This window comes from Taeniopygia guttata, chromosome 14 (assembly GCF_048771995.1).
Source record: "Taeniopygia guttata chromosome 14, bTaeGut7.mat, whole genome shotgun sequence".
In the NCBI taxonomy this organism is placed as follows: domain Eukaryota; kingdom Metazoa; phylum Chordata; class Aves; order Passeriformes; family Estrildidae; genus Taeniopygia; species Taeniopygia guttata.
This window is the reverse complement of record NC_133039.1, coordinates 12,546,527-12,574,137: the sequence shown is the minus strand read 5'-3', so window position 1 is coordinate 12,574,137 and position 27,611 is coordinate 12,546,527. Positions and strand designations below refer to the sequence as shown.

Below are 27,611 nucleotides of genomic sequence, written 5' to 3'. Positions count from 1 at the left end.
AAATGAAAAGTGCTCAGAGTATTTACACTTCAAGTGACCTCAGCACAATTCACAGTTGTTCAGCAGGAGAAAAAAAATCTCCAAGTTCTGATGTTCTAATTTATCTCTAAAAAGATTCCACAAGACAAATAAAACCACTTATATTCATTTTTCTCCCCAGCCTGCTTCCATTACTCAGTAGTGAACAAGACATAAAGGTGATCTGAGCCTAAGAATTTAACCAGAAATAAAATACAGGAATGTATCCTGGCCCTCACACTTGGGTTGTATTTTCCTTTAGAAAATTCTTTCATGTGCTTGTGGGATATCAGAGATAATGATGTGTTGAGTAGGGCCAATGAAACGAGACTCTCAGTCAATAAATTTGCTCAAAATGCAAGCAAGTGAAATAATCTATTGTCTGGTGGAGCTGTTCTATGTAGGTGCATAGTTCAAATCATTTCAAAGCTTAGGCTCTAACAGAAACGGTTGGGTTGGAATATAGCACACCAGAAATTAAATGTCATTTATGTCTCTGCAAGAGTTTAGGACAGGGAGAATAATTGAATGGAATTGAAAATTTTATTCTGAATCTTATCCTAAATTTACTTAAACTTATCCTATTAATGCTGAACTGGTAACCATTCTGGTAGAAGATTTATATTTAGAACCAAAAGTAACCAAAAAGCATTTTTAGCAGCAGAATGAACTTCCATTAGAATTTTTAAACATGGTCATTTTTTTTTTTTTTTAATAGTTAAGAAGATAAGGTAATATTTTTCCATTGTGACATTCCCATTACATTTTGGACTGTCTGCTGTTGGCAGTTGATGTGGTCAGTGTAGTCCAACAGGTCCTGGATAGTGCAGCTAAAAACTCATGGCAAATACTGACTCTTAAGAAGGGTGTCTTTCTCAAAGAAGATTTAAATGACCCAGGTTTATTTTTTTATATTTTAATGCATTCCCACATTTACAATATTGGGAGTAGCAAAAATTGTCTCCCTTCATAGTGGCATTTGCTTAAAATTTTTGAGTCAAGACCAGAAACCTTCTGCTGCCTTAGTGGTTTATCCATTTTCTAGACTCTTTTCCTGCTATTTTGCATGCAAATCCTGTGCTGTCTGCAAGCTGGGCCATGGATGGGTTTTATACACAGGTCATTAAAGAACTTGCCTGTGCATCTCCAGATTTATTAAGTGACTTGGAGTGCCACTCTATCAAGCCATTGTATCCAATTAGTATTTTTCTCCCTTGCAGAAGAATTTCTTGAAAAATATTTGCAGTTTATGAAATTATATATGCAATTATATAGGCTTCCGGGTAATAACAAGTATATTTTCATTTTTCAGTCCATTTTATTATGCTTTGTTATGAACTGTTTACAGCAGTTCTCACTGGCAGGGGAGAGGAGAGGGAGGGCAAATGGAATTGAATGTGGAGTAAAACCAAGGGAAATCTCATATTAAAGATTCACCAATGAATCTTTACAGAGTTTATGCAAATCCAGTGGGTATTTTGTGAAAGTGTTAATGAGTGTCACATCCTGATTACTGCAGGTTTCCCCTTGCATTTCCAACCGTACCAAATCCAATTGAAACTGCTAAAATTAACACCACGAGTCCACAACATTTGGTCAGAAAAACGTGTGAAATCTGTTTTTAAAATATTGTGCACTCATTATTCTTGGAAACATCTTACATGGAGGTTGATATAAACTATCCTGCGTGCACTCCTTGATGGATGACAAACTTAGCGTTGGCCTCCCTAAATCCTTCTAAAGCACCGTCTATTTCTGAGCTGTGTTTTGCATCACACTATAAAGCAAACCCTATAATTAACTGGCCTGGCAGTGAGGATCCTGTTGGGAATGTGCTTGTTTACCAGCAGCTACCAGGAGCAGCCCTTTTTGCCAAGCACATGAATGCCAGAATGGTTTGGGTTGGTTTGGGTTGGAAGGGACCTTCAAGCCCATCCCGTTCCACCCCCTGCCATGGCAGGGACAACTTCCACTGTCCCAGTTTGCTCCAAGTCCTGTCCAGCCTGGCCTTGGACACTTCAGGGATCCAGGGGCAGCCACAGCTGCTCTGGGCACCTGTGCCAGGGCCTGCCCACAGTCAGTAAAAGATTTCTGTAAAGGATTTCTTCCTAAAGGACATGCTGGTCCTTTTGTTGTGCATGAAGTGGAGCCTGTGATATGTGAGGTGACTTCAGACTCATTGATTTAGCTAATCTCAAAAACTGAAAGGTAAAATTTAAATTTAAAAAAAAAAAACATTTTGTTCCCCTTTACTTAAGAGTTATTGTCAGGGCTTTGAGCACTCCAGCCTGCTCACTTCCCTATTTGCCCATTCCTTTTGCATTCTGCTGCGTGGGCCATCTCTCCTCTGAACCTCTCTCTCAGCTTTTGCTGGCTTTGAAGTTCTGAGACAATTTCACATCCCTTTTGCTCTCTTTTGACTCAGATTGGCAAACATATCCTGTCTTTACAACTAGGCCAAAAAAGCTCTTGCAAGTTGTGAGAACAGCTTCAATCCAGAAACATTTGGGGAGAAGGAGATTTTCCTAACACCACTCCAGGACACCAGTGGAGGGATGGATCAGGATGTGGCACCAGGCAGTAGGGCATGGATCTTTTATTTCTCTGCCAGCCTGTTAATATAACCCAGAATGCTGTGTTTGTGACCAGCCACGATCACAATGAAATCACAATGAGCCTGTTTATTTCCAGATACGTAGTGGCATCATTCATTTGCACATTAAAGGGAACTTCGATGCAAGAAGACAAATTCAAGGCTACAAAAGCTCTGTGATTATTGTAATGCTAATCTGTATTCAATCCCATGTATGTGTCACATCTTGAATACTTTAAAAAATTAATTAGTCAACTGTGTTGTGCCACAGATGAGCAGGAGCAAGAGGCTGCTTGCATCCACAAGCTGTGACATTCTCTGTGCCAGCAGGACTTTAAAGGAGAGAAGGTGTCCAAGAATTGAGCTGGAGGTGGTCCCAACCTCTGCCTTCTACCTAGTAGTGCAGAAAGTGGTGGCATTTGTGTAGTTGTGTTATATTAAGTGATGAAATGATGTTTAAATTATCTCAAATAACAATCCCTATGCTGCTTTATATCCTGTATTTATGAAGATATTTAAATCTTTGCATTCATTTTAGTAGCAAGTAAACATCATGTCTCTAAAGCTAGTGACAAAAGTCTCATTGGTGTGTTCTGCAATCTGGAGAGCAACTGCAAAGGAAAATAGATGGAGTAAAATTAAATTCAGCTGCAAAATAAAGATTTGTCATTAACTAAGAATAAAAGATAGGCAGTTACCCATTTTCTCAATAGAATTCTACCTCCATCCATCTCACAGAGCTGCCCAGGAGTATTTCTTTGCCAACTTTCCGGGCCAAATATCTTCTAGAAATCTCTAAACTCTGCCATTCTCTTTCTCAGATCACTGCAGGCAGGAGCAGGCACATGTCAGACTCACACCTTCCTCACCAGGGCTGTGCTCACTATACAACCAAGGGGGCAAAGGCAGAGTGAAAAGTCTCAATTCCGACTTCTCTGGGGCTCTGTGCCTCCAGGGATGGCTGGGGGAGCCCCACTGCTCCCTCAGTGCCTTCCAGCTGTGCTCCTGGGGCTGGGCAATGGTTTATATTGAATTTATCTGGTGTTCTGAGCACCACTCAGGGCCCTGCTCTGTGCCATAGGCTGCACTTTATCATTTGGAGGTGTTACCTTGCTTGATTTGATCTCCAAGGAGAAGCTCTTCCAGGTTTTTAGGTATTTTCCATTGTGCTTTGACATTTCCTCATGCTGGTGGGGTGAGCACTGTCACATCTGTGTTTTCCTGGTCATGGGGCTCTGTAGACAAATTAACCTTTTGCAGTTTTATTGAGGAAACAATTTGAATTAATACTGTGGGAAAGGAAAAAAAAAAAGATTGTGGAATTGGAAGACATTTTGAATTCACAGCATAGTAAAAAGTTGTGTTTTCTAATTAGTAAGCAAAAAAATGCAATTTATTTGGGAAAAACACCTAAATGCAGATCCAGATTACCTCTGAAGGATATATATAGTGAGATATTAAAGTTCATGTTGCAGCCTTAACTCCTAATCCTTGTTCCTGTGGAAATGCTGTCTGCTTTAGGAATGCAAATTCCTGTGACTACTTTAGCATTTCAACAGGGCTGTGAATATGTATAAGCACAGAAGGAATTCTTTTGCTTGAAGACTTTTCAGAGACCTGTTTCTTCTTCATGTTCATAGATTTGTTGTTACCTTATGTTTCACATTAAACTTTGCAAAAAGCTCAGAAAAAGAGTCAACAGTCTTGAAAGTGAATGCTGCTGGTGTCTGGTGCCTTCCTTACACTTGACAAAAATACAGATTTTTTTCCTTGATTTGATGCTTCTTCAGAAACTTTGCTTTATTTTAGGGCTTTGGATAAGTAGTTATTTTTTGAACTTGACCTCCTAAGCAGTAGTGGCTGTGCAAAAACTGTCTATCCTGTGGAATATGCATTTTTGCTCTTTACAGAGGGTAAGTACAGGCATGACTGGTTATTTTTATAGCAGTCTTCGTAGCATTTATGCAGGAAACTTTTTTTGTGGTAATGTTTGAAGTACCATTTATTAGAGCAGTACTAGTTTATTTGCATCAAAATTATGTTCCTCTGCTCTTTTATTGATGGTGCTTGATTTCTTGCTCCTGAATGAAATTAGGTATGATTTCCTGGACAAAATATAGAAAATAAAATTTTTATTTAATATATAGAAAATAAAATTTTCATTTAATATGCTGCAAACTTTTGCATTTAGCATTGCAGTGTGAAAGTACCTTAAACATTGCAAGTGTCCAAAGTTACTTCATTTGTAAACTGCTCTAACTGCATGAATGGCAGAAACAGAACTAGAACTTTCAAGAGGGATTGGTGACATCAGTAGCAAATACACCTTGGGAAAGGCAACCCCAGTTCCTAATGCAAAATGAAGCAATTCAGATAAGTATAATCACATTTACAAATTCTTTAGGAAGGCTAAAGAGCAATTGGCTAAAGAAAAGCACTGACATTTTGAATATAGAGAAAAACTATTTCTGAAAACACCTAGTATTTTGTGTCACTGCTTTTCTGGAACGTCTCTTAGATAGGTCCAATGTTAAACCCTTTATTTTTGTGTACTTTTGTAATTAGTTTCACTGTGCTCTTAGCAGCATTATGCTTGCAGGATCCAACCCATAGAGAACACTTTAAAATTCTGCTTGGTAGTGAAAAAAACTTTTATTTTCTGATTGTAATTCTTTTGATAGTTCAGGTTTAAAATCCTTATCATTTTGATTCTCTCTGAAGGATACTATTTAGCATGACTTAACATCATGCATTCTCAGAGGTAGATTTCCTTGAGCTCCAAGTTCTCTGTTGGGTTTGTGGCATCTGATGGATGTTGGATTTTTTACCATGTTGGTTGTCTGGCTCAAAGTTGCACATGGAAACCACAAAACCTTTTGAAATAAAACTGCAGCACGTTTCTGATAAATCACAGGATACTTTTCCATCTGAATCTGCTTCATTAGCTTCCCTTGTGTGGTGCTGCTCATTAGATGGCACGTAGGAAAAAAACCATTCCAGCAGGAATCCGTCAGGCATGGAGAGCCCCCGTGTGTTGGACATGGACGTGCATTAAAGATTAAACCATGTTTCACTGCCCTGTTCAACTGTAGCAAAAGCACTTTACAAACTGGGCAGGTGCAGAATAACCTCCTGCTCAGGATGCTACTTTTGAATTTTGCCAGTGTTCACTTTCCTTCAGCGGTTATGTTGGTTTTTTGTAGCTCCCACAGCACAGAAACTTAATTCAGGAAATTATGGCTAAATCAGTTACCCACTGAAGACTTTGAGCTGGAAGCTTTCTAGGATGACACGTGCACCTTTGCATCAGTTAAAAAAAAAAAAAAAAACTCCAGCTGCACCATTCACTAAAAAGCACATATTTTACAGTTAGTTCCTTTGGTTGGCTTCTCTGTAATTTTCTTTGTCAGTTGGAAAATTCAGAAGAAAAACACTCCCTTTTTTAAGGAGAAAAAGACATAAGGGATGGCAAACAACTAAATTCATTTAGAACTTTTGATGTGCCATGAGACATAATGCGATGGTACTCACCTGTAGCATTCAATAAGTACATTGAAAATACTTACTTGAAGATTTCCGGTAAAAGAGACAGAAATCTGGAATTACTGAAACCTCAACACAGTAATATTTCAGTTCTGTAAGGTTTGTCCCGGCAAGTGTGATGGGAAGGACAGAGGTTCAGGAGGTGCCTTGCCCATGGCAGGAAATGGTGTGTGAGAAGGTCTCGGTGAGGATCACAGCAGCTGAACCACAGCAAAGCCCTGTGGTCCTTTTGCTCATCCCACAGGGCACTTAACTCTGGGCCAGGGTGTGCTTCCAGCAGGTCTGGCTCACCCACAGCTGCTGGAGTATCCTGCTGCCAGACAAGGGCATCCCAGCTGAGCTCCTGCAACACCCCTGCAGGGACTCAGGGACAGCCCTGGCATCCTTGGGCCATGAGAGATTTCAGACATTTAACCCTGGCATCCTTGGGCCATGAGAGATTTCAGACATTTAACCCTGGCATCCTTGGACCATTAGAGATGTCAGCCATTTCATCTCCAGTTCAGCTGGGAGGTGGAAGAACCATGGTTACCTGCCCCTGAGAGGGAGTGCTGCAAAGGAATGTGTAATGTGCATGGATTTTTATTCAAGGTTACTATTTCTATAGACTGAAACATAAATTTGCAATGATTTTTTTTTTTTAAGTTGGGCATAATAATTCAGACCATTATTTTGATTTTGATCCTTGTCACAACTTTGTGTGCTGCAGCTCTTTCTGCAGCAATGTGTGCTTTGCCAGTGCTGCCCCCTATCCCCATATATTTTTTTTGCTAATGAGACGGTTCAAACTCTTTTTCATTACTTGAATAAAGCATGGGGATCTCTGAAGAACAGCACCAAGAACCACATGTAGCATGTGCCAGAATTGCAGTCCTGTGATTGAAGGCCCATAGGTGCTGCAAAGGCTCAAAACAACAGGCCAGAGGTAATGGAGATGTTTTCTGACTGCTTGGACTCTAAACGGCCTTGCCTTGGAGAGCCTGGTTTTGTAAATTAGCAGTGCTGATTGCTGCTGGTGGCATTTTTAATGGAACTGAGCTTAATGCTAGGAATATATGGTAAAAGTCAGATTTAAATAACAGAACTAATAAGCCAAACCGTAGTGTTTTGTTGATTGTAAGTGGTAGAAGATGGTATTTAGTAATCCCTGTATTTTACTTCACCCATGTTTAGACACACAGGGTGATTTAATTGGAATTTCTAACATTTCAATGCTTTAATGTTCTGAAACATATTAGCTCTGCCTTAGCAGTTAGTGTTTATTCAATCTCAGTGCACTGTAGGGTCATTAATCCTTCGAGCCCTCCTGAGAAGTCAGAGATGGGAGACACTGGAAGTCATATTATTCTAATTTTACAAGTGGGAAAACTGAAGTGATGAATAATGTGGTCAAGGCCACAGAGTGAGGCAGTGTGAGCTCTGAGATGTTCTGGCTATTAAGCCCAGTGGTCAGGCCAACCCTTGCAACATTCTCTTTTTAAATTATACACTTTATTGTGATTAAGGTGCCTTGATGGTCCCATAGTCTGTCTAGGTAGAAAGTTAAATAGGTTGAGCATGGCTACAATAAAGACTTCCAAACAAGGAAAACACTATGAAATTACAGCCTGAATTTCGTATTACTTTCTATATGTTTTCACAGAACATAATTAAACCTTGTCTCTCTGCCAGAAAGTATTTGTATTTACAAAAAGGAAATTATTGATATCAAGTTATTTTCCAAGAGATCAGATTGTTCTTGATTTTGATTGCAGAATAATGATAAATATTGAAAGATGTTTTAATAAACTTCTGGGGTTTTTTGAGAAATAGTGAATCTGTGGTATGAAAATTCATTTTACAGAATTAGAAAAGTTCTCTGAGCAGCATCTTGAGAATTTTCTAATAGAGTACAAGTGTTTGTTTGCAGAATGTAACATCAGTTGCATAAATAGATGTACTTTGAAATAGCAGCTTATTTGATAGGGCATAAGCAATGCTTTTGTGTAGTGAAAGGGATCAGTTTTTAGTGTTTATCTGAAACTTTTTTTTTTTTCTTCTCTGCAAATGGGTTAATTGCTGCCATCTCTTGTGCAATATTTTCAGGTTTTGTTTCAGTTCCAGCCAGTCTTTGTCTTAAAAATGACATAGCCTGCAATATTATTCTAAAAGGAATTCAGAATTTCACAAGAGATTAATTTCATCCAAACGCTAAGCATTTCGTATATATGACTGATCTCAGTAGTGAACCCCTGCAAACTTCAGCACCACGTCTAATATTTTAATAAGCAGCTAATATTTAGCCCATCCATTAAACCACTCCATAAATGAATTATTGAGCGTAATCTGCTCTCCCGCGCCCACCTTCCTTTCCCACAAGGCTGTGGTTTTTAGCTAAGCCGGCGTGGAGCTCTCTTATCTCCAAATAAAACAAAACGGCTCCGCCGAGCGCCGGCACTGCCGAGCCCGGCGGGGAAGGCAGCGGCGGCCGTGGGCTCTCGCCTCGCTCGGCAGCACCTGGAGCGCGGCAGATGGAAAATCATAAATCCTGTCCCACGGCACCGTGAGTGATGCCGCTGTAGCGGGAGCCGCCGGCAGCGCTTCCCACCGCGCCCGGACCTCGCTCCGCGGGGCAGGGACCCCGGGACATCGGGACAAAGGGACAGCGGGACACAGGGACAGCGGGACACCGGCATACCGGGACAGCGGGACCCCGGGCCGGGCTGGCCGTGCCCCCGGGCTGCGCTGGATGCTCCGGGGGCTGCAGGGCCAGCCGCGGCCGCCCGGCTCCTCCGGCCATGAAACCCTGGCAGCTGCTCGCAGGCGTGGGAGATGCCCTTCAGGTGAGGCAGCTCCGGAGCGGGCGGGATCCGTCCTGTGCCAGCGCCGGGCAGCGCCCGAGCCCGGCTGTGCCCGCCGGCAGGGGCCGGGGCATGTGAGAGGTGAGGGGATGCTGGCCAGGTGAGGGGGATGCTGGCCAGGTAAGGGGGATGCTGGCAGGTGAGGGATGCGGGGATGTTGGTCAGGTACGGGGAATGCTGGCCAGGTGAGGGGTGCGGGGATGCCGGTCAGGTGAGGGGGTTGCTGGCCAGGTGAGGAGTGCGGGGATGTTGGTCAGGTAGGGGGAATGCTGGCCAGGTGAGGGGTGCGGGGATGCCGGTCAGGTGAGGGGGTTGCTGGCCAGGTGAGGGATGCGGGGATGTTGGTCAGGTGAGAAGATGCGGTGATGCCGACCGGCTGAAGAGATTTGGGACTGCGGGCCAGGTGAGGGGGTTTGCCGGATTCCGGCCGGGTGAGGGGGTTTGCCGGATTCCGGCCGGGTGAAGGGATGCCGGATTCCGGCCGGGTGAAGGAAAGGGATGCCGGATTCCGGCCGGGTGAAGGAAAGGGATGCCGGCTGGGTGAAGGGATGCCGGCCGGGTGAAGGGATGCGGGATGCGGGCGCGGCCGGGCTGGGCAGGGCTGGGTGCCGGCCCGGAGCCGAGGGATGCTGCGGGACTGATCCGGCTGTGCGCTGTCCTCAGCACTCAGCGGTGCTGCCGCCAGAGTGTTTCTCTGGGTGTGAGCGCTCCTCGGCGAGATGCCGACAGAAAACACCGTGCGGGAGGGATTATCCATCCTCCCTCCGCGTTTGGCTGAAGTTGATGTGAACTTCATCTTCAGAAAGCTGCTTGGCTTTCTGTGGATGGAGTATGTATTAGCATTTATATGAAAAGAGCAGGAGTCTCATTAGAAGGGGGTTTGTCAGGTGCATTATTGCCTGGTGATTATTATTGCAGGCAGGTTACAGGATTCCTGACCAGCGTGGGCGCCTGTTTAACTTTAGGGTCCCTGTGTGTCACCAGCACAATATACTGATCTTAGAAAACACAATTTATGAGTATTTGAAGGTTTTATTACTGTACTTGTTAAAATGCATGGGGTATAACAGCAGCAGCATTTTGTTAATAAATACAATTTAAACACACAGGTAATTTTGGCTAATAATCCATTTATATATTTACATTGAAAAAAGGCAGGAACAGGATATAAAAGACTAGGATTTAAAAATGCCTATCGGTTTCCAGCTGAATATAATTGCAAAGTAATTTAAATACTTTGTATGACTTTAGCAATATTCTTCCTTTAAAAAACCCACACACTTCAAAGTGTGCAAAAAATGTTGAGGGGAATGGGGAAGGTGGATTTCTCTTGCTGTTAAGATAAAGGACTTTTGTCAAGACTCCTAATAGGGATATAATATTTTTGAAAGACTTGCTGTCACATGGAGGAGACTCTGGCACAGCCCAGTAGTGGAATGCTGGGCTCTGCAGTTCTGATACCATAAAATTACATTCCTTCCAGGACTGTATGTTAAATTCCACCTCAGGTACTTGATTTTGAAGGATACTGAGGAATTTAGTAAGATCCAAAACAGCCTTTGTATTTGTCACTTCTGTAGGGATAAGGAATTTGGTCGTAACACAGAAGTAATTAGGATTTATGTAAGTGTTACATAGAAAGTTTGCATTTTTTCTTAGGAATTATTTAGAAAAATCAGTTTACATGCAGTACATTGATTCCATGTGTATTTCTAAAATGAAGCAACAGATAGGTAAAATCTTTGAATGTCTTGATATTCTGACCATACATTGCAGGTTTTTTCTTAGATATTTATTGTTCCTGGTGTTGATCTGTTTCTTGAACATGCAAGTAAGGTTGAAGAGTGAAAAAAAACTCCTACTCAAAGAACAGTGTTCCCTTGTCTACTGCAGGAGCAGTAGTGCTGTGGAGAATTTTTAGTTTTTCAGATTTGAATCATTTAATGGAAAAAAAAAGTGGACTTTAGGATTTTATCCTTTACAGGGGCTTCTCTGTGAGTGCCTGGGTATTGTTTGTCAATCATCAGCTTTTCTGCCTTTACATGTGTGGATCTAGAGGGGTTTGATTATCCCTTTGGGGTTCTCCTTCCCAAAGCAGTGCGTTTTTTGGCCTTTGGGATGCTGTGAACAGACAATAGCTCCCATTGCCATTGCCTGCTCTGGAAGCTGTGGGCAGGAAACTCCATTTAATCAGTGTTTCTCTGCATCCAGCACCCCGATACCTCGAGGAGTGTCAGCACAGTTCATTGCACCTCTTTCCAGGCACAGTTTTAGCAAGTTTGAGCTTTGTACTCTTGCCTACTCCCACTTAAATAAATATTTGAAATCAGAATAACTTAACAATGGATGGATGAAGCAACTTCGAGGTGTTACCTTCAGTCTTTCCAACTTGAAACCACTTACTTCAGCAGCATCATTATCATGGAATTGCTCAAATTTATTCTTCTTGTAGTAGAAGTTTCACGTAGGATCTCAGTTTTGCTCATACACCAGAAAACTTTTCCAGGAACAAGTAATAAATTGATTTGTTCGAATGATCAACTTGGTGGTATTTGTAATGCTAGAAAAGGTCTAGAGAAATGTTCTCCAGAATAGTATTGGATGTTTGGGCTTTTCTTCTTGTAAGGAAAAATATTGCTATTAAATTTTTAATTAATTGTATGAAGATAAATATGTTAGAAGTGGTAACTAAAGAATTAACTTAAAGAGAAGGGGAGAAATATGGTCAACTCATGTTTTTAAATTATTGTGGTGGTAATTGTGAAAAAGTAAACTGGGGAAAAAATACATAGGGATTGTCAAGTATAGAAAATATCTTGTCTGAAGTTTACTTTGTATTTTAACTTAAGCAAGCAATGAGTATTTTTAACTCCTTAGTAAAAATCAAGCTACTAAAGTCAAGCTTTCAGTTGATTTCAGTGATAGGGATTTTGGAGTTTTTGTTAGAAGGATTGTGTCACAGGATTGTACCTTTCTAGGGTTTACAGATGGGAACAAAGACTTCAGAGGACCTCGATTATTCAGAGAGTTTTTCATTGTTTTGGGGTTTTTATATATATTTCAAGACTGGGACATAATTTACGGCATCTCCTAGGGACTAAGCATGACTTTTGAATGTGTTAACTTTATTTGAGGATAAAGTTTTGAAACTATTACTGTGCCATAAATATGTATATTTCCAATCTAGGTGAAAATCAGTTTAGCAGAGTTATCTGCCTTTAATTCCTGTTGTCTTGGAATGTGTGACAAGGGAAGGGAATGTTTCTCCTAAGTGAGCTGAGCGATCAGGAATTCAGGAACACACTGATCCCCAGCTGCTGGCTGTGCCCAGGGATGCCTTTGGAACACAAGAAGTACACAGTCACCAGATGGAAGAGAAACACAGGCTTGTCCTTTCAAAGGGTGCATCACAAACACGTTTTATTTAAAATCCAAACGCTGTGGGACTGCATTTGGGTGAGATAGCAGACAGTAGAAGGAAATAAAAGTGTCACTGCCAAAACTCTCTTCTGGTGGCATTTCCTTCTAAATTTATCATGTCAGCCGTGGAGTTCTTTGTCTGTAGGAATAAGTCTTTTCCATTTTATTTTTATTTTCTTTGTAAGGTATCCAGTGGAGATGTTAAGGAATGTGGCAAAGTCGCTGTCTCCAATGGTTCTGTGCACTCACTGCTTTTACCTGAGCTGAACTTCAGTTTGGACAGTGTGGGAATGTGTTTGCTTGGTGGGATTGGAGTTGAGTCCAGCATTTCTGCTTTCTGTCTGTCCTCACCATGCCTGTTGCTCTTTCCATTTCTCTTACCTGTGCTAAATTGCAGAGGCTGTGATTCCCTTCATTGTCTTTGAAAATGAAGCACAGCATGGCTTCCTTCACCAGGTTGCAATCAGAGACTTTTTTGTTTGGTTGGGTTTGTGTTTTTATTTTTTTTTTATTTTTTTTTTTTTTTTTTTTGTTCTGTAGTTAATTACAGATTTCATGCACGGCAGAGAGAAATTTTACTGATGGTCAGGAATATTTCAAAAATTGCTTTCGTCTCACAGGAGTGGAGACACGCAAACTTTTTCTATTAAAATGGAGAAACTGCTCGAGTCAGCAGTAACATCCAGATTCAGCAAAACTGGGTTATGAATCCGAGCAATTAAACATGACAAAGAGCCCGGTTTTACTGCCTGGACTTAATATCCTTCCAGTATTTTTTCTGAGACATAAAAACTTCAAAACGTTCCTTTGTATAAGGTGTTGACAAAAACAAGATATTCCTCCATACCCCACAAATTCTTGAAAATCCCTTGCATTAATTTTGCACCCACAGTTTTTATTTAAGTTTTTTTATTCTCAGGAGAAAGAAACATTGTTATTTTCCTCTGTTTTGGATACCTGGAGTTTAGCAGCTACTCATGAATTACCTGCATTTTGGTAGAGATAATTAAAAACACACTGGTTAAATATTTAGATATTATTGAAAGAAATTTTTTAATCAATATGTAATATATATGAAATATAAGGTTTTGCTAATGATGATTAGAAATCCCTTTAACGTTTTCACATGGAAGAGCAGAGGATCCGTTTTGTTGTTGTGTTTTTGGTTCTTTTTTAATCTTCTGTTTTTATGTATTTTATGTTCAGAAATATTAAGGAGATTTCCTCTCTGGTAATTATGGCAAATTTAGTTAGGAAGAGGAGGGGAGGGACATAAGTAGATGTAAATCATGGCACTGATGACTAATGGCCCAACCTGAACTTGATCAAAACATCAGCAAAGATTTTCTGTTCACTTCTCCTATGGTGGAGATTGATGGGAAATCCTGAGAACAACCTCCCACATTCTGTAATGTGAATTATTCTGCTTGTGCTGTGCTGCTCCCTGGACAGGCGTTTATGTCTTTTTTAACTTAAATGTTTTCCTTGTTAAAGTTGACCTTTCTGATTCCATGACTAATAGGAATCCAGGAATGATGTTTGATCGTTTTTCCAGATAAATGAGTTGTAGCTTACATGAGGACTTGTTTCTGACTGCTAATTAACCTGGCTCTAATGGCTTCTTTAACTGTAAAAACCTCTTACACCAAGTGAGAGGCACACGTGGCACTGAGAACTTGCACTACTACCTGATGCTCCTAACAAAACCAGCATCATTTTGGGAATTTAAGCTGAGCATCTTTGGAGAACTAAAGCAAGTCTTCTAAGAACATAACATTTAGATCAGGCCCTGCTGGAGCATCCTGGCTCCCTCTTGGGCTGTTTGATGTGAATTTTATGTTTCCATGTCAGCATGAAGTGTTCACCTTTCTGCAGGCACTCTGCCTTTTTGCCAGGACATGTCCTTGTGACTGTAATCCTGAGGACAGCAGGTCACCTGCTGGCTGTTCATGGCCCAGCCTTGCAATGTATGATAGCAGCAGGTTGTGTGTACGAGAGCAAGAGATGCATTTTACAGGATAATAGATCTGCTGTCACTGTGCTTGCAGGGAAGGTTTGGTATTTGCCTGTGACACAGAGTAATCTCAAACCATTCTTTTTTTTTTTTTTTTATTGGAATATTTTGCAAGAGCAATGAAAATGAATGTGATCTCATGCTTTCATTTGAATACCTCAGCCATTTGCAAAACAAGTGTTTATTGATAAGGTCTGGACAAGGAACAGTGGTGGGATGTCCTGGTTTTCCACCTTGCTGGTTAAGCCAGCACCACTTGAGGCTGTAATCCTGCACTAATCTTCACAGTTACCAGGAAAAGCTGGATACCACTGCTGTGCCAGGGAGCAAAATCACCTCAGAAGCAGATCTGATTTCAAATGGCATTTCATTCCAGTTGTGAGGCTTTCTCAGTGCCAGCAGAGTCAAAAATCCAATTGTGGCAGACTGAGCTTTGTACCAACAGAGAGGCTGTGTGAAGCAACTTAATTTCATTTTGACTTTCATATTTGAAAGCTTGAGCCTTTTTCTTATCCTTGCTCACACTTTGAGACACAACAGGAAGAAAGAATTTACTAAAGGGAAATATTAAGAATTGGCATTGGATATTTTACTATATTTTCCTTACTTCCAGTTATCTTTTCAAGATGTCACAGTCTCTTAAACAAGTTTCTATGTGTTTATGAGAGCTGGGAAATCAAATTAAGCACAATCATGTGACAGCCTAGCAGAAGTTCTGTTTGCCCAATTTTAATCTCGAGAGCAGAAGGTTTTAGCTGCTCCCTGCAGTGGCTGTGGCTCACTGATTGCACCCCTTCTGCATGCAGGGACTTCAGGATGGTCTTTAGAACTGAGCCGAGAGCTCAGCTGTGAAAAGTGTTACAGCCTGGGAGTTATCAATGAAATGAGGCTTTAAAAGGAGGGTCTGGGGGATGCTGGTGTCTTTGGCAGCAGCTACTGATCCCTTGAAAAGGCTGACCAAGAACAGAGGCTGGACAGAGCGAAAGCATAAAGCAGGGATTTATTAAAAGGATCTCCTCCATGGATCCACCTTGGGCAGCACCAGAGCCCAGCCAGGGCTGCACCCAAGATGAGCCAAAATGGCCCCAAAATGCACGAGCGCTCCCGGGGGCTCTCCCTGGGATCAGTTCTGCTCCAGTGGCACCTTGGAGTTCATTGTCCAATTCCAGCTTTAGCCCAGGCAGTCCCATCCTGCTTGTTTTTCTCTCTCCAGCCCACGTTGTTTGTGCTCCTGGGCTGAGATTTGGATCATTTGTCCTTGGTGCCCAGCTGGAGCAGGAATTGTTTTGTCTCCCTGCTCTGTGCAGAGAGCTCACCATCCCCTAACATGAATCCCAGACCCCCACACTAAAGCAGCACAGAATCTGAAACATATAAAAGCTCAAACCTGAGGCACCACTACAGGAACTGAGCTTCTGTGGAATCCTTCATGTCTCATAGGATGAGAAACTGCTCTGGTCAGGTCTTGGTCTAAGTAAAAGAAGCAAACTTTTAAAAAGAATAAGTGCAAAGAGCAAACATCAGCAATGCTGTAGACTGTTATGAGCTCTTCCTGCAGCAGCCATCAGCTACTGGGCAATGAAAAATAAAGCTCAAGCCTGTTTGTATGTTGGTATTTCTTCTAATTAATAGAAGCATCACGTCTGTATGTGAGTGTTTCACTAATTAATGATTGCATTCCAGGCCTGGCCAGGGCACTCTGCAATGGGGAGGCATTGTGGCAGTTCTGCTTTCATTCATTTTTGCCCACATGTAACTGAGCAAGCAAAGAACAAAACTCCATCCTGGTGTTACAGTGAGGCATTTATGTGAAAAAAATCCTTTTATCCCAGCTTGGAAGAAAATTATAAAAATGTCTCATCTTTTCCCGTGTACAGTTTTGGTTTTTTGTCACTTTAAAGGCTTCATCCTAAATATTGGTGTGGATTTTTAAAAAGACTGATGCAGAGGACACTCCTTCATGTCATGGAGCCCAGCCCTGCTCCCTGCAAGGAGTCAAGTGTCACTGGTGATTGACATCCTGTTAATCTTTCAAGCTGTCAGGAAGGGAAGATCCCTTCCCTCCTCAGACCACTTGTTCCAGTGCTAAGAAGTCTTTGCTGTCTTGAAAAATATTTTTTTGCTAGACAAATAAAGATTTCCCATGCTGCAGATGACCTCAGTGTTTCATCTTCTCAGGGAACCTGAAGAAAAAAAGATTTCGCTGCTCCTTGTGTGAGTCTTTTATAACAGAGGCTGTGATTCAGACCTGAGGTTTCTGTCCCAGGCATTTTAATTTCTGTATTTTGCTTCAACCTTTCCTAGTTATCATTTAGATTAGAAATCTTTATTTTGCATCTAAGACATTATTTTAGAATGTTTTGCATTTAAATAAAAACACTGAATTTTAGTTTACCTCGGAAGACAAATATTGGCCATGATTTTTAATCAGGATTATAATTATTATTGTATGATGTCAGACATTTGAGGTTGTAGCTCTCACAGCTGACTGAGATCTCTAAGCTGCCTATTGGGCTTTTTTGCAACAGAGGTTATGAGGTTTTTTATTTTGCCAAAGTCTGCTAGAAAGCTTTATTACTCTCTCAAATTTATAGAAGTGTGGATATGTGTGTGTGATCAACTGTCTCATAAAAAGATAAAAGTTATAAACTTCTGCTGATACATTCAAGACTTGATTAGCTCTGCCTGCTCCTGGTTCACATCCTTTCTCTGGATGAATTTCTCTGAATTATTGCTCTGTGCATTTATGCTGTCAGTTTAACCTCACAGGACAAGTGTGGGGTGAGAGGAAGTGCAGGGCAAGGACTCAGAAGGGAAGTGTTGGGTGAAGGGAGGGTGGGAGGTGATGCAGACCCTGCCTGAGCAGTCCAGCCCTGCTGCACTCCAGGGAGGTGAATCCAGGAGGATCTGAAGGACTGTCCTTGAATCAGCTCCTTCCTCCCAGTCTGTGGTACCCCAGATCACAGCAGCTGGGGAGCAGGGGCTCATTCCAGCCCCTCAGAACTGAGGGGAAGCACAACTGGGATGAAGTGGAAAAAGCCTCTGCAGTTTTGAAACACATCTATGGAAAATGAGGCAAATCTATTCCATGAACTTGTAGTAAACCCCCTTTTTTTTTTTTTTTTTTTTTTTTTTTTTTGGTAATTAGCAGCTAAATGACTAATATTATAAAATAATGGGGTGTGAGTCACTGGCTGGTGCACAGCTTGATTTTGGCTGTGGTGTAGAACAAGAGAAGTGGAGGTTACAAATTCCAACTAATCATGCACCAAGTGTATGACTCAGGTAGATTATCTTGTGCCTTCTCAGGAGGGAGCTGGCTTGGGCTGCTCTTATTTCCTTCAGGTTTTAGCACCACTGGAGGAGCCAAGGGCATTTTGCCCATTAAGATAACACAGGACAAAGATGGATGAGGGAGCTGAGATTCTTATGGGGAATTATCTTTAGGAATAGCATGCAGGATGTATACATATATTCCCCCCAAAGCTTTGTGTCTGTGCAGCACAAAGACTGTAAAATTCTAACTGGATCCAAGCAGGTTTTTTTCAGACAGTTATTTCACTGAATAAAGGGAGGAGAGTTAGGTAGCTACCAATCCTTTGTAGTTAGTTTAACAAATTTCCAAATTTTACCTATGTTTTAAGAAAACTTGAAACGTGGAAGAAAAGAGCCAGACAGCACTGCAACTTTGACATGTTTCATTTTGGCATTATAAAAGGAATTGTCCTTTTTTCCCCACTGACAAATTTCCTTTTCATTTTCCTGAATGTTGTAGAAAGTGCCTGTGTCCAACTTGAGTTAGTAAGAGATGTTTAATTTGATCTTTCAATCCTGCAGAAACGAGACTGCATTTCTGCTTAAAGAAACAAATTCTGACTAGTAATTGGATGTAACAGCATTGACATGTTCTTCTCCATGGCTGCAGTGAGTAGGTTGGGAAGCTGTGGGCTTAAATTACACAAAGGAAAGTTTAGATTGGGCATTAGAAAGGCTTCCTGGTTGTGAGAATACTTAATATTTAATCAGATGAGTTAGGAAGATTATGGGATTTCTATTACTGGAGGCTTTTAGGAAAGGGTTGGGAAGCAAATGCCAGAAAAATGCAGCTATATATGTAAGCATGTTCTAAAGAATTGATTTATAGCTGACAGAACTCATTCTCAGTGCTGTGTTTTTCTAAGATAGAAAATCTTTCTCAAATACCAAATTTAATTCCCATTTAGAGGCGAATCTCTCATGTTCTTGCCAAAAGGGTTTTTAACCCAAGTTCAGAATGTGACCTCCTGCTGCTGTCACTCTCCATGAGGTGAGGCACTGAATCAACATCAGAAGTGTTTCCTAGGAACAGGGTTGGGGAAATACTGGAGTTTTGCAAAGTTTCTGATAGAAGCCTGGCTCTTTTTGTGAGGAGTGGTGCAGTGAGGAGTGTGCACCTCTTCAGTCCCTGCTCCCAGCTCCCCTCTGGGCTGTCCTCTCACACTCTGCTTGCTGGGGACACTCAGATGGAGATGGCCACTTAGTTCTGAGTAATCCTCTCAATGATTAGGACATGTATAATAGAATTGATGTGTTTGAAGATTGCTTCTGTATAACCTCTTTATAACATCTATAGTGCATGCTCCAGCTCCCCTTGTGCCTTTAGCATTTTAAATACAGACATTTGGAATCTATTTTTGCTTTGTTAATAGAAAGCATTTTTTTTTATCTGAGGACTGTGCAGACTTTTACATCTATGAATAACATAACATTAAAGGTTTTTTAAATAAAAAGCTGATTACACAGAACATATTAGAGCTCAACATTATTTAAGACTTTTTATTTTACTATTTGAGAAGTGTAAGAGTGGCTTGGGGTCAGAGAAGCTCTGTTGTGCTATTTCCTATGTAGTATTCTACACAGTGAATATAGGAGCCAGCAACCTCTTGTCAAGAAACCTCCAGCTGAGGAAATAATAGAAATAAAAAGGATGTGTTCTTAACCAGTGGTGTCTTGGGAATTTCAGTTTACCAACTGAAAGTGAAGTTGATTCAATGTGAGCACCATGAAGAGGATGAACATGCTGGACACCCTCTTTTCACTGTGTTTTGGGTTTTTTAAATCTAGTTACTAGAGCTAACAGCACGTTTGGCACAGAATGGAATATTGTGTTATAGAGAACTGATTCAAATCTTGAAGACAGTGCTCCATCAGTTGCTGTGCTTAGACAGAGAAGGAACAGCATGGAACCAAGTCCCAGCACCCTCCCCACTCCTTTTGGTACAGCACAAGCCCCTGTTATTTCTTAACTGTAATTTTTAAAATTAATTTTCTACTTCTGGATAAACAAATATTAAATAATAATATTCTGGTTAGAAATTCTATTATTTTGAATGCAACACTGCTAGTATTAATCAAGTTCAAAGAAAACTGTAGTTTTAAAATAGTCTGTGACAAATAGCAAACTGGTATGGAGGCACTAAATAGCTTTCTGTAATATCTGTATTAAAAGAATAGCTGCCAAGATGGTTATTACTTACAGGCATTACAAACTTCAACAGGTTGATAAGGAATTTAATATTTTCATATGCTTCAGTGTAAAGCCATCTGTCACAGTGACAGAACAAAGTGTTGGGAAGGAGAACAAACGTATGTTCATGGAAGTTCTCCATGAAATGTTAACAGGGAAGACACAAGATGCACAGCAGTACCTTGTAACAAGTGGGCAAGGGATTTGAAACAACATGGCCATCATCTTCAATATTTACAATTACCATTTCTTTTCTAATTTCTTCTTGTGTAGAAGTGCTAAAAAAATAAAAGTCTGTCGATACAGATGGTGAGGGAGACAGATATACCAAGGAAAATAGCATTTGCATCCACCTTTTGTAGTTTTTCATGTTCCTGCTCTCGTTTCCTGCAGTTTTAAGCTTCTGTCTGGGTACATCAGTGTATACATTAGACCTCAGGCAGTGTTTCATACATCTGCTGGGCTTTTTAGTGCAAATTAAACAGCCTCAAACACACACAGGAGCTGAACTTTGCTAGTACCTTCTCCCCATCCCCCATTTTGGAAGGATTTTTATTTGAGGCTGCACAGAATGAATCACATTCCAGTGTTTGAAGCCAGAAGGTGACATAGTGTGACTTTTAACCTGGCATACCCCAAATGTGGGACACAGTGTGGGCTAGTAAGAGATACAAAGGGATTATAGGGGGAAAAATGGGACTGAGACATAAAAAAGTGTTCAAGAAAAGTTACTTTGAATCTTTTGTCAGTGGTATTGCAAGAAGAAAGGTTTGGTTCTAAAAAATCTATATGGTTGGATTTTTAGTTATAAGGTATAAAGGATATATTTTACAGTGATCCTGTTATTTCCAGGCCTCTGCTCTCTCTCCAGGTTTGGGTGACTGAGAGCAAGGATTGAATTTGATTGTGCCTTAGCAGCACTATGAATTTTCTAGGAAGCAGATTTTTACGTTTCAGAATGATAGCTCCAAAAGAGATGTGTGCTGGAGGGTTAGGGAGCAGGTTATGGCACAATTCCCTGCCCCATTCGGGTCTGAAATGCTCGATGGACCAATTTCCCAGCTAGAACTGGCAGCATCCCCAGCGAGGTGGGAATGGCAGGGCTCATTTTGCCTTTGGAGGAATATTTTAAATTTTGCTCTCATCATCCGTTTTCTTCACCAGATTTATGAACATAACACGGATTCATTTTCATCAGCCTTCGGAAATTCAAGCCAATGAGATGTAGAGGGGGGATTTCACAATCCCCTTGAGATAACAAACCACAGAAGGATTCTGATGTTGGCACTTCTGCCATTCGTGCTGGCTGGGAAGGTGCACATCCTTCCGTGTTAGAAGTTTGGGAAGTTTGGGATTGATTGCACTGGGGCATCTTTCCGCTCCGTGAAGTTGTCCAGTCCTCACCTTAAAGGAGCAAAATGTCTGAGTTTTTATTTGAGTCCCGATAAATATGCAAATTCCCAATTTTTGCTCGGCAACACTGACATCGTGTGGCAAAGAGGAAAACCCCAGCCCTGCTTCAGTACTGAGCAGGGCGTAGTTAAAAAAAAAAACCTTCTCAATTTTAACAAAACAGGCAAAAAGAAGTGTCTCCAAGACCTTCAGTGTTACCCTCTTAAATGAAGACAAGGAACCAGGTGGAGAGAAGTACAGTGCCTTGCTCAGACTTGAGTTTATTTCATATCTATTTTACTTTGGGCAGAGCAGGGCACTGGGAGTAGCTTTACCTTGGATTTTAATGGTGAAGGGATGAGTTTGATCCTCAAGGCAACAGGTTTCAGCCATCAGGATATGATGTAGTTCCCCTTTGAGCAACCCTTGTATTTCCTCAGGTATCCAGGTTTGGCAACATATCTTTGACAATGAGTCTTGCAATAAACACCTGCAGTGCTTAAAAAAGATTCTGTCAGGTAGAATTTGTGGGAGGAGAGGTATCCTTCTGCTTGTCTATTAACTTTCATTGCATATTCCCATGCCCTTTTTTTCCCCTGAGAACTGAATTTTCTAGTTCTCTGTGCTAGCTCTTGGTATTTATTTTGAGTCTGCTTTTCATTTCCTTTAAAAATTAAGCAGACTTAGTGTTATTCTTCTGGGTTTTGTGTAGGAATCTTGGAATTTTTTAACCAGTGTGATCTTCTATCATAATCATAGATGTTCTCTTGGACCCTCTTCTAAAATTTGCATTCTAATTTTCATTCTGACTAAACCCTGTGCAGCTGAACCAGGTGTGTTGTTACTGCAAATTACAGGGAAAGTTCCTGTCACGTGGCAGTGACTGTAGTGCTCTGCCAAGGGGTCCTGACTTGTTGTAAATAAGGTTTACAGATTATGAAGGTGCTGCTTAGACTTTCTCTTACTGACAAAACATAGAAAAAAATTGCAGTATTTTTTTGTGCTGGCATAGTTTCTTTGTCAAAACTCATCTCTTTCCCATTGTATTTCTCCCAGAATATGAATTGTAATAATACATTTGTAGTTATTTTAATTTTCCATATATTTATATGCATGGTAAAAATTTGTGAAGCTATTTTTTAGTGTTAATAAATTGCCTTTTCTTACTCAGTCGACTATTCCCTAATATTTGACTTGTATTTTGATGAACAATGGAAATTGGTGATATGATTGTATGCTAATGCTGCCCACCATCAAGTGTTGTGAAAATCATTATCTAATGAATTCTACTATGCCATTAATTAAGATTGATATTAGCAAAATGAGTTTAGGGATTTGTTACATTTACTGATACTGATTCTCTAGAAGTTACAGAACCACGAGGAGAATGCTGAATATACTGTTTCCTCTAATAGAAAAAGAACTATAGAAACAATTAAATATGAGAAACATGCACAGCCCTAACAGATTATGTCACTAATCTGGGTAGGATTTGCTTCTTTTTGTGGAAGTTCACAGTGTCCTGAGGGCAAGGGTTGAGCCAAGGCAGCTCAGTTGGTAATTAGTGTGGGCTTCCTCCTGTCCACATCTCTGTGCACTCTCTCTTAAACTCTTTCCAAGTCCTGCAGCATCTTTGCAGCCAGTCCTGTTTGCTGTTGTACTCTCTGCTGTTTGTTCTTTCTGTGCAAACACCGAGCATCTCCTTCACTGGGTTCCCTGGCAGTACTATTTTCCAGCTGTCAAAAACATATTGCTTTGTTGAGTGATGAAATTTTCCTCCTAGAAAAGCTTGTTTTTTTGGCAGGTAGCTTGTCCTGTGCTGCAGTTTCTCTGCTGGTAATGAACCTTGCCCACAGGCCCCCAGGTTGCACAGGGGATCCTGCTGGGGATGGTTTTCTCCCACTAATTATGGTTGTAGCTGCTGGTTTGTGGCACTTAGCACAGCTGATGGGCTCTCCTTTGTGTGAGGATGTCTCTCAGGGAGGATCAGACACAGGATGGACCAGTTCAAGTGTAGTTCCCAGGATGAGGTATGAGATGGAGCAGCAGCAGTTTGGGCGTGGACAGGAAGAAATATTGAGGTCCCTGCTGGGAAAAGAGGAGAAGGAAGGCAAGAAGAAATAACTGCAGGTGCTCTGGGGGTGGCAGGGGATTTGTGTGTTCACAAGTGCACCCTCACACACCTGCACAAACACAAACACCTCTGTTCCTTTAAAACCCTGCCTGTTGCTGCAGCTTCCCTTTTGTCTAATCCACATTGAAGGAAGATTGGGAATCACAACTCTCCGAGGTCTGGGTTGAGGATAAGCACCTTAGAAAGTGAGAGGAACTTGAAAGGATAGGGCTTTACCACAAATTGAGATTCCTTGCCCTTCTGTACCCCCTTTCTTTGGAGTCTTGCTGATGACACTGAATTTCAAATGGAAGAAGAGAAATAACTTGAAAATTTCCAACCCCCTAAAGGAGTAAATGCCAAGTGCAAAGCCACTGATTAAAAACATATCTCTGAGGAGCCTTACAGGAGCTAATCCTTAGGATATATTTAACTGTCTAATCCCTTTCTCTGGGAAGTGCATCAAGAGGTAAAAATTTCTTCTCTTCTCCATAGGTTACCTAGTTCTTCACAGAGCCATTCCTTCACTTAGCCCAACTTAGCCCTTTCTTTTTTCTGTCTTTGACAGCTGATGAACAGTTAGGCTTCATTAGGAGCACCACTGCAGTTCTTAAAAAGTACTTATTGCCAAGAATAAGCTGCAAATTTCAAAGTTTATTTACCATGGGGGCTCCAGTTAAATAGTTTCTCTCTCTACTTGCACCTCTGTGGCATAGCAAGAGCCCTCCTGGCTGGAAGGGATAATAGAGGTATTATTTTCTCCCCTTAAGCAAAATGATGAGTTCCTGAAGTAATTGGCTGCAGTGCAAATTATAACTGCTCCTTTTGTCGTGACAGGACTATAATCATTTTGTGTCACTGGTCACCCCTCTGACAGCTTTTGATTCTCGGCACTACCAAGTGGAAGAAAAAGGAGAAAAAAAGAGCAGCATCTTTGTTCTTTAGCTGGTGGCAAGGTATTTGGTGCTTACATGTTGTATTCTCCACTGTGCAGAGAAAATAAGTTGGTGATTATTGGAATTATTTTTACAGCGTAGAATAATTTGAGTGAATACAGGAAAGCTACTTGAAATATTAAAAAGCATTGCTTGTAGTCTAGGTTTTCTAGTATGCAGTTTCTGTGAGATGTTTTAAAGTGTCACTTCAAGTCTGCATTATGTATCTGCATAACTAATGTGGACGAAGGAAAGAGAAAGGAAAGCTGCTTTAAGTGAGGCAGTTAAGCAGTTAAACATTGGTGGAATTGTGCTCTGAGACCTTGGGGTGGGGCAAGGGAGAAGGGCATTGTGATATAATAGATACAGGTAAAGAACTATTTTGGTGCAGTTGTTGGTGTTTTTCATCAGCATCTCCCACGTGGACCATGATTCCAGTACACACTCTTGTAATCTCCTGCAGTGGCAATGATTCAGCTTAAAAATCAATAGGGCATGAGGTGTTTCAAGTTCTCATTATTGTAATGTGTCAACATCACTTTAGTGACCCCAGAGCCCTATGCTGGCTGATTTGTTCTCTGATTTATTGTGCAATCTTGTAGGCAAACTATAATTTCACTTGTAACCAGAAACTCTGCTTTTATGGTTTGTGTCCCAGTCTCCAGCCATTAGGATGCTCAGAGATAATCAATACTTGTGTTTGCTGCTGAAGGTTGAATGAAGTTGTCAAGCAGCTAAATTACAAAGAATACAAACAAAAGAACATTGTTATGGCTGAGCAGGCCAGGAAATGTTTTTATTTAAATTTTCATTCCCTATCAACTCAAAAGTGCTTTTACTGCTTAGCATTGTCATTATTTATATTCCCCTCTATACCTACCAGTTTCATATCTTCAATGTAGTGGTTGTGGTGATTTACTCTATCACTTTGTTTTTAGGTTATCTGTTCCTTTATGATCCTGTTATCTCCTCTGTATCTGTCCACATTGAATAACATGATGAACAGGAAACAAATTATTTTAATTGCTCCAACTCAGCTTATTGTGGCTTTAATACATCAGGGGCAAAGCAGCACTGTTCATTTTGCAGTGCTTCTCTTCCAGTAATGCTAATTTTGATGTTTGTTTCCATGATCAAAGTGATACCAGCAGAGTCTGTATCAGTTTATCCTGGGCAATATCACACCAGTTAATGTATTTAGAATGTCTTACATAAAACTGAGGTGGCTTTGCACAGTCCAAAGCTCTTTGGACTTGTATCCCTCCCATACCTAACTGCATTGGAGGAAGCAAGATCTGTATTTCTGATTTTTCTTGAAAAGTTGATGACTAGACAGTGTTTTTCCAGTGCACATAATAGATTTAATATTTTCCTCCTTCAGAAGTGCTTGTTTCAGTAGAGCTTTCACCTTAACCATTGACAGCTCACAGCTCACCTAAAGAGAGAACTTCCAGCAACAAGTCAAGGTGTGGAGCTTTAGGTGGAATAAATCAGAAGTTGTGTTATTTTTAAAAACTATATGAAGGGATAAGATTCGTATTAATCACCAAATCGAATACAAATAGGAGAATATTAAGAACTGGAAATGAAATGGGAAAAAACTAATGTCTCAGATTCAAGGTCAGAGATGGTCAAATTTTCTTAGTTGTTTAATAGGAATTTTATAGTTAGATTATGGAATGTTAATTTTGTTACGGGGAGATTAGAAAGTTAAAATTATCAATAATTTTTTTGGTTTCTGTCCTCTTTTTTCTCAAGTCCTCCTTTAAATTGTAATCTCTGAAACTCGGTTTTTTCTTCAGCTGTGTCAGTGTAATCTGGGTGCACACCACTAAAATGGGGAACACTTTTTAACAGCACCCATGTAGAACCATTAAAATGTAGATTTCACTATTGCTCAGTAGCCTACTAATATCCAGTTTTTCCAAGGACAGGTTGGTGTCATTAATGAACAAGTGCACGTACAAATTTCCCTCTGCATTTGTCAGATGCTGAAAAATAGGAGTGTTTGGCTGCTGTAGGAAATGGTGCACAGATTTCAGGTGCTTCCTCAAAGTGGGTATTAGCAGCCCTGGCTCACTGTGGAAAGAGAGTTCTTAACAGGAAAATGCCCCATAATAATTTACTAAGCTGATCTATTTAAAGACCTTTACATGAAATTGAAATAATTGTCATGGGGTTGGTATGGCTTTAAAAAGTTAACATCTCTGGCCTTATATATCACAAAAAAGATGTGGGTCTTTTCTGCAGGAGAGTTTGACCTATATAACAGAATAATCTGGCATAATGCAGAGCAGGGAGACGAGGGAGAAGATGGGCTGGTGCAAACCTTTCAAGTGTTGCACAGGCCATGAAAATCTGGGGAGCTGCTGGAAGGTAGATAACCTGTGCAAATTAATCTGTCTCCTGTACATGCCATGATGTATAATTCAATTTATGTTGCCAGTGTCCCACATTCTGGAGGCCAGGACTGGTTTCAAGTTTCTTGTCTAAGCCTCCCCTGTATCCCTTGAAGTGCTTATTTAAAAACAGTATGCCATAAATACATGGAGAACTTGCAAGAAAGTTCTGTTCGTTATTAGTTGGAAAGCTTCCTCATCCTCTGTATAGTTTTTGAAGTTTACAGAAAAACTCTTTGTAGTCTGAGCATTTCTTTTTCCTTTTGCTAAATACCCATTGCACCATCACCCAGAGATTTCTAATGTACAAAACATCAGAGATTTGGGTCTTATAGCTTGCTCTGGATGCTTTGGGGAATTAGAGACATCTGTTGCATTATAACCCCTGTGTAACAAAATTAGATGATTTTTCCCATCGCTATTTGCCATTTCAGCTGTATGCTGTTATATTTGGTATCCTGTTAACTATTTCTAGTGCAAGAAGTATGATTATTTCATATTTCAACACAAAGCAAACCTCATCTTGGTTTGAGTCATGCATTTAAATAAAAGTTCCAGCAAAATTCTGGCCATTTTCTTTAATCTAATCTATTTCCTTTGATCTGGAAGGGGGATCATCTCACTGGGATGAGATTGAGTTGTAAGTATTTCCACTGGGTTTTGAAGGCAGCTGATCAGAAAACTTCTGCTGGGATCTCCTCACACTCAGCTGTCATTAGGTGTGGGAAATGGAGACTCATGCTGGACCCAGGAGTGTTGTCATTATTGCCAGTGAATTCTCCAAGCACAGTGTTAAGGAGCATTGTAGGGGGGAAAAAAGCACTTTTTACTGCTTGTT

The 27,611-nt window shown here is 40.7% G+C and overlaps 1 protein-coding gene across 48 annotated transcripts in view; it reads left to right on the top strand.

Moving 5' to 3' along the window:
• Positions 1-27,611, top strand: part of RBFOX1 (RNA binding fox-1 homolog 1) — a 1,140,648-nt gene that overhangs the window by 544,394 nt on the left and 568,643 nt on the right. For 3 of the 48 annotated variants that reach the window (XM_012577251.5, XM_012577241.5, XM_041719032.2), the window contains exon 1: positions 8,505-8,976. The exons of 42 other annotated variants lie outside the window; for them this stretch is intronic. In XM_012577251.5, the coding sequence (XP_012432705.1) occupies positions 8,932-8,976 (45 nt within the window). In that variant the 5' untranslated portion in view covers positions 8,505-8,931. Of the gene's footprint in view, positions 1-8,504; positions 8,977-18,316; positions 18,353-27,611 lie in introns of those variants that run through there. 3 more of the 48 variants (XM_072935888.1, XM_072935885.1, XM_030284837.4) reach the window with 2 other exon arrangements.